The sequence below is a fragment of the Strigops habroptila genome, chromosome 15, assembly GCF_004027225.2.
Source record: "Strigops habroptila isolate Jane chromosome 15, bStrHab1.2.pri, whole genome shotgun sequence".
Lineage (NCBI taxonomy): Eukaryota > Metazoa > Chordata > Aves > Psittaciformes > Psittacidae > Strigops > Strigops habroptila.
Genome location: NC_044291.2, coordinates 8,387,806 through 8,402,745, shown reverse-complemented (window position 1 = coordinate 8,402,745; position 14,940 = coordinate 8,387,806). Strand labels below are relative to the sequence as shown.

The following is a 14,940-nucleotide window of genomic DNA, read 5'->3' as shown; positions in this document are numbered from 1 at the left end:
AGCCATTGCTGAGGTGACACATGGTTCACATTTAAACAGAACATAGCAACTCCGCACATTATTTTAGGAAAGGGCTGAAGATTAACATTGCATCATGTGAAGATTCAGGAGTTAACAGTCAAGTAAAAGCTGGTTTCAGATCTTTAATGTCCGTGAACTGTCAAGACTAAGTTTCACTGCAATCCCACCACCCTCCCAAACGCACTTTCAGCTGCACACAATGCTGTGAACCAGGCTGCGTGAAAGTAAAATTATTCAACCCATATTCACTTTCATTCTGAGCCCTCTTATTTCATGTGAGATTTTGCACGCTCCTGTTTTGTTGCCCTGAAAATGCACGAGGGACTTCCATGAGGCAGTTGCTTAGGCCATGTTTTCCCTTTGGATTTGAGCATTAGCAGCAAATGACCTTGTGCATTTCTGCAGCGAGAGGGGAACAGGGCGGTGTGACTTATCTGACCAACCACCGACTAATCAGCGCTGCTGCTTAGATAGGGAATAATGAGTATTTGCCCTGTGCTATTCACAATCGGGCTAGGGAGCTTAAAAGAAATCATTAAAGCCCTCTTTTGAATGCTACAAATGGCAGTGAATAAATTCACTTATATTCTAGGCATAAATTGGAGGCAATCGCAGTCAGCAAGTGGGAAAAAGAGACATTCATCAGCTTAATTATTTGCTGGGCGCTAATTGATCAGCATCCCCCTGCAGCGGGAGGGGAGCCAGGGCTGGCACAGGGACAAATGCCACCTAAGGAAGCAGGGACATGGGTCATGCAGTGCCTCATGGGGCAGGTGGGAAGCATGGGGCCGGTGTCTGGGTTTGAAGTTGGGGCAGGGGACTGGGCTGCGCTGCTCACAGCTTGCCCTGTGCATGACCCAGGAGCAGCTTTGAGAGACAGGAAGGCCATTGCCGGCCAGCCTCCAAGGGAGAGAAAGCTTCTGTTGTGTATCTGGAGGGGATAAAGTCTTCCGTGAAGGACAAAGCAAAATCCCATCTCCTTTTAATCTTCCTACCCTCCTGACCCAGCACAGGTTGCCAGCTCCCTTCTGCCTGGCTGCTCTAGGAAGCTGCTTCTTGCTTTGTGTCCTGCCACAGATAAAAGAAGATACTATTTTTTAAAACATCAAGTACGTGACACTGCTAAAGTGGAAAAAATAAATAACTTGGGCATAACTGGCTGTCTCTGGGCTGGCGGCTGCCTGCAAGGAGCTCCTGGGCTGTGTGGTTGCAGGGAGACAGGCTGTGGCTATTTCTTTCTGATTCATCTCAGGAAATCTCTCCAGTCACTGTTCTCCTTCACTTCTTTTCTCTTCCCCTTCCCTTTTACAAGTTTTCCCTGGGCAAAGCTGTCTAGAAAAGCCTTGCAGAAATGGAAATGTCTCTCTTTAGGCCCTGCTTATGTATGTTGTTCGGGCTTGGATCACAGATTTGCTTAAAGACCCTGCAGCCTGATCCCTGCAGATTTAAAACCAAGAATTTTACTGGTTTAAAATCCCACCATCTTAAACCATTTGGAAAGATGAACTTTCATTTGTCTTTCCTCTCTGCCTTCCCTTTTCGTCATGTAAGGGGTAAACCTACAGCTCCCGTGAGAAAAACCTGTCTCAGTCAGTTATCACTCAGGTTTTCCCTCAACTGCTTTGCCCCATAGCACTTAGAAAAGAGAAAGAAAAATCATCCCACCCCTTCAGCCTCTTGACATTTCTGTCCAACACCTTGGAGAAGAAAACCAGCAAGTGCCTCAGCGGAAAACAAATGAGGACTTGCGGCAGATAGAGGACCGTGTGGGATTCATCCAAAGCTTTGCTTATCTAAAAGATAGGCAAGTTATCAAAACCTCTTCAGAGACTTTATGGCCGAGAATTCAAGGCCTAAAGAAAGGAGCTTTGAACTAAGGGGCTGCTGCTGGCTCCAGCAGGGATTTCCCAAGACTGCCCCTGTCTCCTCAGAAAGGGGGGTCTGCTGCACTCCTATCCCAAGAACAGAAATAACCACTTCTTGGTATTTTGGAGATATAAGCACCTTTTCCCAGTTTTCTAACCGCCACACAGGCCTGTCTTAGGGAATCTCAGATCTTGCTCCATTGGCAGAACATGATTTTGAGGCAGTTGGTGCAATTACCAGCCTAAGTGACTACCTTGGCTGAGGAAATTCTGCTTATCCAGAAGAATTAATGATCCTGCCACGATGCTGCTCCCAACAACTTGAATGTCCCCAGCTGGGTGTGTTTGTCAGCTCTATAATTAGCTGGCGAGATACAATGAATGGTGGGTGAGCACAGAGGAAGGAAGGATGCAATGTGGGGTGTTGCTTCATGCCTCTGGAAGCACTGCTTCGCATGCTCCAAGCACGCTGGTTCACCCAGGCCTGTGGATGAACTCAATTCCCCATGAGCTGCTGGTTGTAGCCTCAGTGGCTAGCTGTTTGCCATGTGAGGAGTGTTTTCAGTCATGGTTGGTTGGGATGGGAGCTTATTTTGGGGCTCAAAGCTATTGGTTTCATAATTGTTCAGGGAGACTTTCCAGGCGATGATAAATTAAAAGCAGTGATGGTAGTAGCACATGTTGCCTATCCTGCGAGAACATTCTTGGCTTCAAAGGACATGGGGCTTCCCACAACATACAGCATTCCCAGGGGATGTGCTAGTAGAGGGTGTTTGCTTTGCTATCCGACCTCACTTCATTAGCAAGTGTTACAAGAACCAGCAAACAAACCTTCCCTGCTCCACCGCCAGTTTTTTGGCCTCTGGGTGGTCTGGCTCCTATTAAATCTTTGGTGATTATTTAGAGTAATTACATTCATGTTTGCACAATCAGTAGCACGAGGGTAGGAAGCGCAGCTGATTGCTGAGCAACTGAGCTCCGTGTGGTTTGGCACCCGGGCTCCCTCGCTGCGGGCAGCCAGGGATGCGGGGATCTGTGCGGGCAGGGCTTTCCTGGGAATCCCTGCTGGCTTTGGGCCATCCTGCTTCCACCAGTTCTGGTGAGGCTGCTCCCAATTTACACCCGATAGAGATAGAGGAGTATCTGCTGGGTTCAGCTGAGCTATGTCTTGTTCCACTACATTTGCTGGCTTCAATGGGTGGAAGCCTGGTTTATGGCAGGGCAGTGAATTAAAGTTCCAGCCTTCAAGACTGTTTGTGCTGCACGGAGAGGAGAGCTTCATCTTCGCCTTTCCCAGGCCCTCCAGAGCGGTGCCCTAGGTGTGAACCTGCATACCAGCACCCAGAGTTAAAAGGGGGCTCACTCTTGTTCCATTATCTCCAAACAGCCCTGGTGACCTCAGCACCGAAAACCACCAAGAAGACCCTCACAAGATGCATTTTTGTCCCACAAGGGCCTTGTCAGGGAACAGAATACTCCCCGGTGTTTGAGCAGGGAGGGTCTTGGGAGGCGTGGGGCTACGGCACTCGGCACAGGCTGCCACGCTTATCTCGGCACGCCGCGCTCACCCGCAGTGCCTCTGTCTGCAGCGGGGCCTTCAGGTTCCCTGTTAGGCTTGTCTGGGACATTTCGCAAACACTTCAGGCCTGAAATCTAACAACAGGCTGTTTCCCAACACTTTGCAGCCCTCCTCCCCTTCTTCCCCCTCACCTCCAACCCACCCTGGGCCTGATTCTGCCTGCCCTGGTGCTGCTGTGATGGGGTCAGCCCGATATGAGCCTCTGTGAGGGAAGAGCTACAACCCTTTGCAGGACTGTTTCCCATCCCTCCCTGTACCTGTCTGGGCTTTCTCCTGTCAACATTCCCACCAGTTCCCTATAGACTGGCCTTTCTCAGCTGGGATCTGCCTTGGGATGTCACCAGCCTCTTCAGATAGGTGCAATGTAGTGAGGATTTGTAGCCTCTCACTCAGTTCATGACTTGGATCCTAGTTCTGCACTGGTCTTTTGTATTACTGTCTTTGCTCCCATAGTTGGGAGCATGGCATCAAGGACAAATGCAGCCCTGTTTCCAAGGGGGAGCTTGGGTTTTATCCAAGGTCTCATTGGAGAAGATGCTTAGGGGTCCCGTTCCTTTGCGGAGAGTGGAAGTGTGGGTTCCTGTACTGCACAGCATGGGTGGTGTGTTGGCCAAGGTGGAGGTGTCTCAGATCTCCCATGCATCACACCCTGGTGTCTGTGCTAGTCCTGCCTAGGCCACAACCCTATACCTGCTGCAATTGCTCCTTCAGGCTCCATCACACTCCTGCAGTGACAGACATGACTTAGATTGTGTCTGTTGCCTGTTGAAGACAGATGGGTCTGTGGTCCAGTGTGGTTCAGGTGACCCATATTGCCCTGAGTGCTGTTGATCCACAGCTCTGTTCTGGATCATCTCCAGGAGATATGTGTGCGTGTAGGGGTTACATGCGAGTATCTGGAGCTGTGTTCTTCAGTTTTGCCTTTTCAACCTATTTTAGTTAGCCTGAGGAGGCAATATCCTGCATTACTTCATCAATGGCCAAGACAGGCTCTAAGTTTAATTTTTAGCTTTTTCTCCCTGCTCTCCTAAATAGTAGCCAGGTTTTCAATGAGGGGAGATAGATGTAGGTGAAATGCAGGAAGGAAGAAGAGTCAATTCTTTAATACTGGCTTTACAATGGGTATCTCTGGAAATATCAATATGGGTCATGTATTCTGTTAATGAGTTGGGCTTTCACAGACCTATTTAAAAAGAAAAGAAGCACTTCCTCTTGGAGTATGTAGATCTGGGCTCCACACCTAAATGGGCTATCATTCAGATAAAGGTTTAGCATTTATTATTCCTAGCACATCCAGCAGCTTTATTCATGGCTCTGTACTCCAGAGGGCTATCACTATGTGAGCCCAAGGCAAGAAACACTCCTTCTTCTAAGGGGTTTTATGGTTTCTCTCGATCGGGCACTTGTGGCAATCCTGGTGGATGCTGTGTGGGGGTTAGATGCCCTAAATACCTGTGGAAATCAGGTCCCTGGGGAACTCAAACGTGTATTGTAGATGTTGTTTAAAGTGGAAACCCTGTATTACTGCTAAGTGTTTGGAGAATTTTCTCTTGTCTAATATGACTGTGGATGTGCTCATTACCCATAGAAATCTCTGCCTTTTCACATAATAGAAAACTGATCTCTGGAGCTCACTGCCATAAGACAAAACAATTCATCTATCTGGACAATAGCACTGTAAAAATCAGATTGCATAAAAAAGCTCTGTAAGGGACATAAAGTGAATAAGGCTAATCTGATCAGGAAGGAACCCTCTTTCTTACACTCGAGATACCCACTGCTGTGAACTGCTGCTGAGCCATGAAACTGTTTGCTCTCATATGCCCCAGAGAGAAAGTTTCTGCTCTTCTGTCCGTGTCACTATTGGGAGACCGGAGGGTTTCTAGAGGACAACACACAGCAAGACATTTCTTCTCTGGTGGCTCCTTCTCACCAGAAACTGGCTGCAATGTAGTGGCAATGTAGTACTGGTTTATGTGCACCTTTTGTTCTGGTTGCTCCAGTGCTGAGCACACACTTTTCAGTGACCTGTAAGAAATCAAAAGGGGAAAATGGGGGACTTGCAAGGAGAAATGGGAGGACAGAGGATGAAGAAGGTAGATCACTTCAAGGCAACATCAAACTCATGCCAGTTCGGGTTTCTAAGGCCACTATTTCAGCACAGCCCACAGGGTAAGTTTGGGGAGTGTGAGCTCGTAGTTTGGTGATGCAGCCATGCAGGGCTTTCCCTCTTGACTCTGATGTTCCCATGAGTGAAATGTCTCAGCATTTCTGGGATCTCCATGCCTGCAACACATTTCACTGGCCCACTTGTGCATGGACAGCAGCAAAGTGCATTAGGATGTCATGGCTAATTTCAGCCACCTTGCTGAATATTGCCTGAGCTGGGTGTGTGGTTGTCTGGTGCTCAATGCAAGATCCACCTTCCCTGTGAGCCTGTCTCTGCTTTGAATGCCTTTTTTAGGCTGTTGAAGACAAACACGGTGAGTCCAGGCCAGAAAGAAGAAAAAGCCTGATCAAAACAAATGAAAGAAGCAGGTTCCCAACTTTCTCCTCCAACCAGTAGCTTCGTTGTACAAAAAAGAGGATTTTTTAAGTCAAAAATCATTGCCAAATCCAGATTGAACTGAATGATTCAGGATAAAAAATAAAAACGGGGAAAACTCCAGACTTACATAAATGGTTATGTTTGAGCATTTTCTAATTGAAATAAGTTTTTATTTCAAGACAATTTTTGCTCTGAAATAGTCTTCTTTATTGGTATGTCTTGGAGGGAAAAGTCAAACCTGAACTGTAGCAGATAATCTAAACCAAAATGTTTCTTTCTACATTGAACAGAAAAAGTCAATGTTTTCTTCATGTATCTTTTCTTTTCTCCTTTCAACATTTTAATTCAGTCACTAAACAATCCCTCCTCAGCCTCCTCCCCAAGCCCCATTGTTTGCAGACTTCTCTGTTTTCCTATCTAAGAATATTCATAACACTGTGATATGAGACGGTCTTGCTCTGGCTGGCTGCTGTTGGATGAAGTGACCCTTAAGCTACTATTGTTTTCTGCAGTTTATAAACTTCTTCAGTTTCCAATTATTTCAATTCATTTGCTTTTAACTTTTTGGACTATCTCTTCTCTTGGCAACCTCCACATTTGCACAATTGTAGATTCGAATCATTCACTGGTTGGTTATTTAGCTCATAAGTAGCCAAGGCCATGGCTTGAATAAGAGTCATCACCCTGTTCTACCTGGAGGGCCAGGTCTTCTGGGAATGAAGTCAAAAGCAAGGGGGGGAGGCTCTGTAAATCCTAATTTTGTGATGAACATTGGCTATCTAATGTCTCTGTCAGCATGTCCCTGCCTTAGGCTCCCCAGTTGTGAAATAAAGATCCACACCCCTACATCCCGTTCTTGTGTGCGTCAGGAGAAAGGCACGCTGGAGATGGACGTGCAGGGACATGTATAGAAGGTCTAGGTGGAAATGACAGCTCTGTGCTCACGCACAGTGGTAGCTCCACATTCCTAGATGTGCTGTTGGTGATACGTAGGTAACAGGGAGACTCATGATTCATAGCCTGGAGAAAAGTGTTTGTGAAAGAGAGAGCAAACATGCAGCAGCACAGCCAAGGAACGCGCGCGTGCAGCCCTTGCCGGGAACATTGGAGCAGGTTGTGGCACTGCCTTGGCAGGGGTGTAAAGGAGAGGAATGAGGTCACCGCTCAGTCTGTGCAAATGGGAGAACTTCTTGGGAATTCACTTCAGGGCAAGAGAGACACTGTTCCACTGCCACCCCCTTTTCTTTATGTAAAGGCTATGATGCAATAAGACAAAATCAACCCCACTAGCCAGGCTCTGCAGGCTGTTGTTTCAGCTCCTTCTCACTCCAGAGAGATCATAGACAGGTGGAAGATCATGCATGCAGAAGTCTCTTGCTTGCATTCCTTTGCCATTCCTCAGTGCCCATTAGCTGCATCTCTTGACTTTAAAACACAACAGGTATTTAGAGAAGTCTCTGCTGGACTGGAGCTTCACTGATGTGCTTGATGCAGTTCACTGATTGTTTGGTTCAGTTCCTGAGGAATTGAAACCAAGAACATTCATACTTCAATGCATAGGCGGACTTGGCACCCAAGCAGCATCCCAAGCCATAGGGCAAAATGATACCCTACAGCGGGGAGATTATGGCCCAGGTTCAACAAACCCCCAAGCTGGGTAGAAGTGGCATGAGGAAGCTGGAGTTGGGACCTGCTGTAGTGTTTGGTGAGCATTTGAGTTGGCCATGGGAGATGAGGGGTTTGTAACTTTGCTGTCATTTAGTGTTTGTAGCCTTTGAGGTAAGGATAGCTTTTTAGAGGAGGTTGGAGGTGTAATGGAATCCAAGCATTGTGGTAAGTACCCCTAAAAGGCCCTGAGTTGCCCAAGAAGCACACATCTCCCAGCCAGCTACATTCATGTGCTTGATATGAACTGTTAAAGAAGATTCTGCTGACCAGTAACTGCATGAGTTCTTCTTTACACTTCTTGCAGCTTTTCTTATGGACAGGTAGCTTACCTGGGGCCTCAATGCACCACCAGCTCAACACTAAAATAAATCGCTGTAGAAATAACATAGCTGAAGGCTGCAGCTGATCTCTGGAGATACCACTCCAGAGGTCTCATTTGTTCTCCAGGGTGCTGCAGGTGTATTCCCTCCTTCATGTCTTTATGTCTTTGGTTTCTTTCCCCAGGTTACTCCCTTCCCTATGTCCTGTGACCTACAAGGAGAATGTGCTTGCCGGGACCCCAACGCCCAAGAGCACAATCAGAAAGACCTCCGTGGCTTCAGTCTTGGGTAATGCCAAGTGACGTGGAATGGAGGACCACACTGCTCAAGGCAGGCTAGGAGAGACACCACATCCCTTTTGGTATCGTTTTTAACATTTAGCTGCTCAACTGGATGGCATTTCTGCACCAGGGACCCTTAGAATTCAACCAGTCTGCCTTTAATTTTTGTCCAAGGAGAACTCAAAAGTAGGGGTTTATGTATTAACTATATCTTAAATAGTGATGACGAGAAACAACCAACCAAGAGTCAAGTCGAGAAGACTTTTCATGTATCAAAACAGCATGTTAATGCCCACCTAATTTGAACAGTTCATATTTAGATTCAAGGCGAGAAACAAGCTATTTATGTACACATATTTATAGAAATAAGTAGAGAAAGAGAGAAAGAGTGAGAGATGATGATCAACGCGAAAACACTTTCCCCTCCCCAGCACTCACAACTCTGACCGTTCATGGAAGAGGCTGTGCTCTTGGATGACTCCAAGCTGAGCCTTTTCTGATGCTGAATGCCAAGGTATCGCATGCTCGGGGCACTGAGATTGGGGTGGGATCTCCACAGGGCTGTGCCTCTTGGCAAGTGACTTGCCAGACGCCCAGCCAGCTCGAGATGTGGGATGCTTCTGCTCCTCACAGGAATGCTACTTCCAGCCAGGGAGCTCAGCAGACTGCAGTGGCCTTTCTGTACAGCTCCTCCTTCTCCCCCTGCCCTCAAAAAGCCAACAAAAAGCCCCCTTGTAGCCTGCAGGGCTGCTGGGATGTTTCTGTGTGGAGATGGGCAAGTGGTCCCATGGTGGAGTAAGGGAGTGGGGAGTCTAAGGACTGGCATTGAGGAAGGTGGATGATTGCTTCTGAGGAGCAGAGAGGGTAACTCGCGCCCGCACTTGTCATTTGAGCATGTCTGCTGCTGCTACTCCTGCTGCTATGTCCCATACAACTAGTTTCCTTACTGTGTCAGGACAGGGTGAAAAACAACCCCATGCAACCAAACAGTCTGCCTTAAAGCTTACCTACAACCTGCCTTTCAAACCCTCTGGTCTCTTCCTCAGCATTGGGGCAAGAAAACAGGACACCAGCCAGCCAAAGGAATCTGCTTTCTGGTCTCCGTCCAGCTAAGTGGTTCTCTAGACCTCCTCCACCTCCTTCTTCTGGTGGTCTGTATCTAACAACCGCTTCATGCTCCTGTTTTCTCAGGAGAGGGGAAGAGCAGGAAGAGGCACATGCTGTGGGGAAAGGACTGTAGGAGACAGTATTAGAATTTTGACCATATTTGTCAGTATTCAGCTGCCAGGCCAGTGGGTTGGACGCTTGTGAAAGACCAGGAGCTTAGCTGCTTGTAATCTTCTAGAAGGAAGGGCATTAGCTGCAGCAGACCTCACACTTCCCTATCATATAGCTTCATCCATGTTGTGCCCCTTGGAGACTTATTTCATTATAGGGTTCATCACATTGAGTCACTGAGATGCCCAGTGCATCTAGTGCTGCCACTGCTGCTACAACCCATCCCATGGGAAACCGAGAGACCTTTCCAGTGTGGCTTGAGCTTGTTTTCTGCTGCTTCAGACTTCTGCTAGGAAGAACACACATCCAAAAAAGTCTCCTATTCCTTGGGGCTTTTATGACTTGTACAATCATAGAATCATAGAATGGTTAGGGTTGAAAGGGACCTTAAATATCATCTAGTTCCAACCCCCCTACCACATCTACTGGGTAAAGACAGGTTGGGAAGATTTTTGTCCTACTCCTGCTTGATTGAAGATTTAGGCACTGGAGCAAGGCAGAAGGGTAAGGGGAGGGGTCATGGAGGTGAATGTAAAAATGTGTAGGAGAACTAGATATGGAAAACTGAGAGAGCTGTAGGTGTAAGGAGCCAGGCTCTTGCCACCCACTATTGGGGTTGTTTCCATCAGAATAAACCAGAGATGAATCTCAAGGACTAAAATGTAGAGGCCTGGAGAGGTGGTTGTCATAAGAAAGTGAGGAGCTCTGTTGTGAAGCTCCTAGTTATTCCTGGAGAAGGCTTGACCGTGGGAGCTGTGCAGTTGGCTCTGCCCCATGGTGCAGGGATGCACAGGAAAGGGAGGTGTGGTGGGATCAGAGCTCCTTCATGGAATTAGGCTGAATGTCCACCAGAGTGGAGAACAGTGACAAAAACTGGGCCCGGGTAAAATGTCCACTTTTGCCCCTTGCCATCTCATTAACAATGGAAGTTAATTGTGAAAAAGTTCCTTCCTTCTGGTCCCTTTGACTTCCTGTTTCATGTTGGCAGTTTACTCATGTGCCATCCAGCCCATCAGAAGAACTCACAACCTTTCAGACTGCAAATGCATCATGTCTTCAATGAGGCATCTTGACATGATCTCTCCCCTCCACCCCACCGGGGTTTCACCCTAGCAGGAACCCTCAGTTCAGGTCTTGTGTGCATCCTGATGGCAGCTTGGTTTCCAAAATCCCCTTCTCAGTGATGCAGCTCAGCATGGAGGAGATGTTCCGTCTGCTTGTCCCACCTAAGACATTGCCCAGGAGAGACAGGTCTGTATAAACATTATTGCCACTTGCTGCTGTGGGCTCCCAGGAACTCAGGGCCTGTTGAGCTCCTCTGCCCAGTCAGGGCCAGCGTCTGCTCGCTGGAGTCCTTCAAGCTCAAGGGAGATGGTGGCTTCTTGCCAGCACAGTCTTCAAGCCTCAGCTTCACTCCTGCAGTCCAGGGGTGGCCCAACTCCCTTTCCCATGGGCTTTCCATGCTGCTATTTGATTTTTGTTTTCCAACTGCTATGTTGGCACTGTCCATCTCCTCCAACGGGGCTGACAGAACCGGGAGCAGAAGTTCTGCTCTGAGTCATGTTAAATCCAGTAATCCAATGGCATTTTTTTTTTCCTTTGGGAAAAGATAGCATCGGGGCAAAGCTTTGCCCTCTGCATTTCAGGTGCTGTATTGTGCACCCAAGGGGAGGTAGAGACGGGAGCCATGTGGTATGGCCTCAGCTCTTGTTCCCTGTGTTCCCATGCTGGGGCAAGGCCAGCTGCATGGCCTTGCAGCATCTACCACTGTAAGGGCCTTGAATGCCCAGTGGAGTCTATAGGAAAGACCCTCCATGACTATGATGGCCATTGGATGGCAGGTGAGAGGGACATTTCCTGCCATGTCCACCCATTGACCCAGTGGCGTAGGTCAACATCAAACAAGAATTTGGGAGGATCAGGAGAGGGTGCTCATGCTGATGACATTTAGCTGCTCATAAAGTCCAGGTCACATTAGTGCCAAGATCTTCTCTGTCACACATAGTGAGCCAAGGCTGCACCCTACTTGGGGCCACGAGCCAGCCTCCTGGCTGTTGGGGTTGTCCATGGCCAGCAGGAGGGAAAGCTGGAGCAGAAAGCGGTCAGTGGTGCATGGTGGGGTGGGAAACTCCTATCAGCTGCTACCCCAATCCCTCCCCACTCTCTCACAGAGGGGCTGAGCTGGTGTCCTCCTGCTTTTCTTGCATCTTCCGCTGTCCCCACCCCAGGCTGAGAAAGGAGGATGGCACCAGAGGACTCTTGGAGTCGGGTTCCAGCTACCTCCCTTCCGGTTTCGGTTTCACTTGGTTGTAACTGTCGGTTTGTTCTAGGTTTTACCTGTGTTTAAGAAAAAAAAACAAAAAAAAAAACCAAACAAACAACAAAAAAAAAAAAAAAAAACAAAAAAAGGGAAAAACCAAAAAGAGAGGGGGAAAAAAAAATCAAGCCCAATAGCCAACAGAAGTTTCTTGCTGCAACTGATTCAAGTGGGGGAATAAAATAACAACTGAGGCTTTAGAGAGAGGAAGAAAAGCAAAAACAACCCCCACATACAAAAAGAGAAAAGAAAACCCGCATAATCCAAACCCAAGAAGCGCAAAGCCTATTTTTGTGTGTTTGAAAGGAAAACACTGGTTCCGCCAGCTGAGTAGAGAGATAGATACTGAAGTGTAGTTTTCCCTAGAAGTACCGTGAGGTTTTATAACATTGTCTGGTTTTGTTTTCCTTGTGCTTTGTGAGAAGTCCAGGAACTGAGGCTAAGGTGATTTTTCCCTGGTATGTTGTTATTTGGGGGTGGGAAGGGGATGGAGTTTATGAGGTTTTTTATTTTTCCAGATTATTTTTTTAAGTGTGTATTTGTGCTTATTTTTACGTTATCCAACTGTACATACGCATTTAACCAGTATTTCACTGTGCTCTAATTACTGCACTCAGAAGCGCTGCACAGTCTGAATCCTGAAGAGCTGCGAGGGATGGGGAGTGAAAGGGGAAGGAGAAAGCTGCTACGTGAGCAGACAGGTGATTCCTGTCAGTGGGAAGTGAGATGCAACCGTCCCCTTCCCACACTCCAGCCCATCGTTTCCATTTGAGGCCAAGCTAGAAGATAGGAGGGATGGGGTTAAGTCAGCCAAGGCTGGGATGCTCAGAGGGGTTTCAGAGCTGGTGATTTGGCCTTTGAACTATTGGAATGAAATTCCCAGCCTTTTGGCAGCGTCCTGCCCTCCCTGCCCAATCCGTGGATGCCACAGTGAGAATTAATGGGCATGTTCATCTCACTGGGAGAGGACCATATGCCCAGCTTAGATAAGGTCTTGATATCTTCATGATTGTGGTCCCCATTTTGGTCTCAGTGGTGCAGCTGAGCAGATTTACTTTGCATTTCTTCCGCATGAGCCCATCCTCTGGGGAAAGCCATCTCCCTGCTGGGGATGTGGAAGTGCCCCTGCCTCCAACTGACCTTGGGCACACTGGACAGTCCGCTTTCCTTTGGAGGACCTTGACCACTGAGTTCAGTGGGAGCATGACCAAGACATCAGCAGGAGCAGGTCCAGGTGGCCCAAGATGTATTTCTTTGGAGCCATGGTCACTTTGGGCAATAGGGATTTGGTGATGGGCTGTTCTTGCCACCCGGGGAACCCATCTCCAAAACCCTGGTTGTTTTAGCAGGAGCAAAGTGGGGCTTAATGTTTTGTTTCTGTCCTAGTTTGGAAAGCTGAATTTTCCATGTTTTGCCTGATCTACACATCCAAGATTCATTGAGAATAGTAATTCCTTCCTCTGAAGCCAGAAACAAGAGCTTGGGTTGGCTTCAGGTGTTAGATGAGGAGTCTTGGTGCTACTTGGTAGTCCTGTTAGGTCGAGATGCAGAGCTCACGAGTCCAAGTTGTCTTTGGTTCCCATTCTAGTTTGGTTTAGTCTTTTGGTTTTTTCTTTCCTTTGGTGAGGCCACAATTCAGCCACCAGTTTCCATCTTCTGAGTGCAAAGAACCAGGGCTTTAAACGGAACATTTCACCAGCAATTAAAGAGGGAATTGGAACCATTGCGGAGTTTGCATTGTACGGCCTCTGTAATTACTTACCTGTCTGCAGATGAGAGGCTGAATTTTGCTCCCATCGAGTCAACAGGGGTTTTCTGTTGTTGTTGTTGACTTCGCTGGGAGCAGGATTGAGCCGTACTATATATATAAATATATATATAAATATATATGTGATATATATATAATATTATCTGCATAATATTATATATATATCAGTGTTAATATTTACAAATAAAACTGTGATCTCGTCTAGAGAAAAAATGTATTCATATTACCAACTGCTCTTCCATATTTATGTATCATATTGTATCTTTTTATTATTGTTATAATTATGATTATTATGGTTATTATTATTATTATTATGATGATGATGGAATCTTTCTTGGCACCTTTTGGAAGCCACGTCAACCAATACTCCAATGAAGTGCTGAGGATCTATTTTCACACGAATTCTACTGGTCTACTGTATAAAAGAGAAAAGACAAAAAAAAAAAGAGAGAAACAAGCAGAATACAGCTCAACCCTTAATTCTGTACCTCACGCCTGTACGTTTGCTGCTCCGATTTTGGGTTTTATTTTGCGTTCGTTTTTAACGGATCTAATTTAAGTCTCCAAGCAATATATAAAGATGTAAATAGTAAAGCTTATTTATTAAGATTGTCATCTTTTTTTAATTTATATTTACACAGTTGTTCATCTAATTTATTTTTTTTTTTCAATACAGTTTTTAACAGTTTTTTTTTTTTTTGGTTCATAATGGTTTTGTTTTAAATCCTTTTCACAGAATTTCTTTATACAGGTTTTTCTCTTTCTTTTTAATAAGCAACAACTTCCTCTGGTCTTTCCAAAACAGGTCATGTTTCACTCCAAAAAAAGAAGTTATGTCAGATTCATCAGAAATATTTTGCCATTGTTGATTCCTATACCCTAAAGTTCTATATTATATAAATATATAATACCTTGTATGCTTAAATATTTAACTGTGTGATTTTGTATATATCTTCATACACATGCTCACACACATATGAGGGTTAATGTCCCCAGATGTTGGGAGAACAGAGAATCAGAAACACAAACAATATAAGCTTGTATTAAAGAGTTCTGAACTGGACCACTTGCTCTTGCCCTGTCTCCTTTGCTTTCGGTCGAGCAGTGCCGGGTACCCCTGAGAGGGTGGTGAATGGAGCTGTGGGGTCCCACATCTGGCTGCACGTCTGCACATCCACATGCTCCTCCTGAGCTCCAGAGCTTTGATTTTGGGCAGGGGTCTTGAAAACCACAGCAGAGGTTGAAACAACAGGCTCTGTTTCAACAGAGCCCTGATGGGAGAGGGAGACAGCGCT

The 14,940-nt window shown here is 46.5% G+C and overlaps 1 protein-coding gene across 1 annotated transcript in view; it reads left to right on the top strand.

Annotated features, from left to right (window-relative positions):
• The window catches only part of PAPPA (pappalysin 1), a 179,660-nt gene extending 170,505 nt beyond the window's left edge, over positions 1-9,155 (top strand). Inside the window, exon 22 of the mRNA XM_030507396.1 lies at positions 8,186-9,155. Within this exon, the coding sequence (XP_030363256.1) occupies positions 8,186-8,293 (108 nt within the window). The 3' untranslated portion in view covers positions 8,294-9,155. The remainder of the gene's footprint in view (positions 1-8,185) is intronic.
• The last annotated feature ends 5,785 nt before the right edge of the window (positions 9,156-14,940 follow it).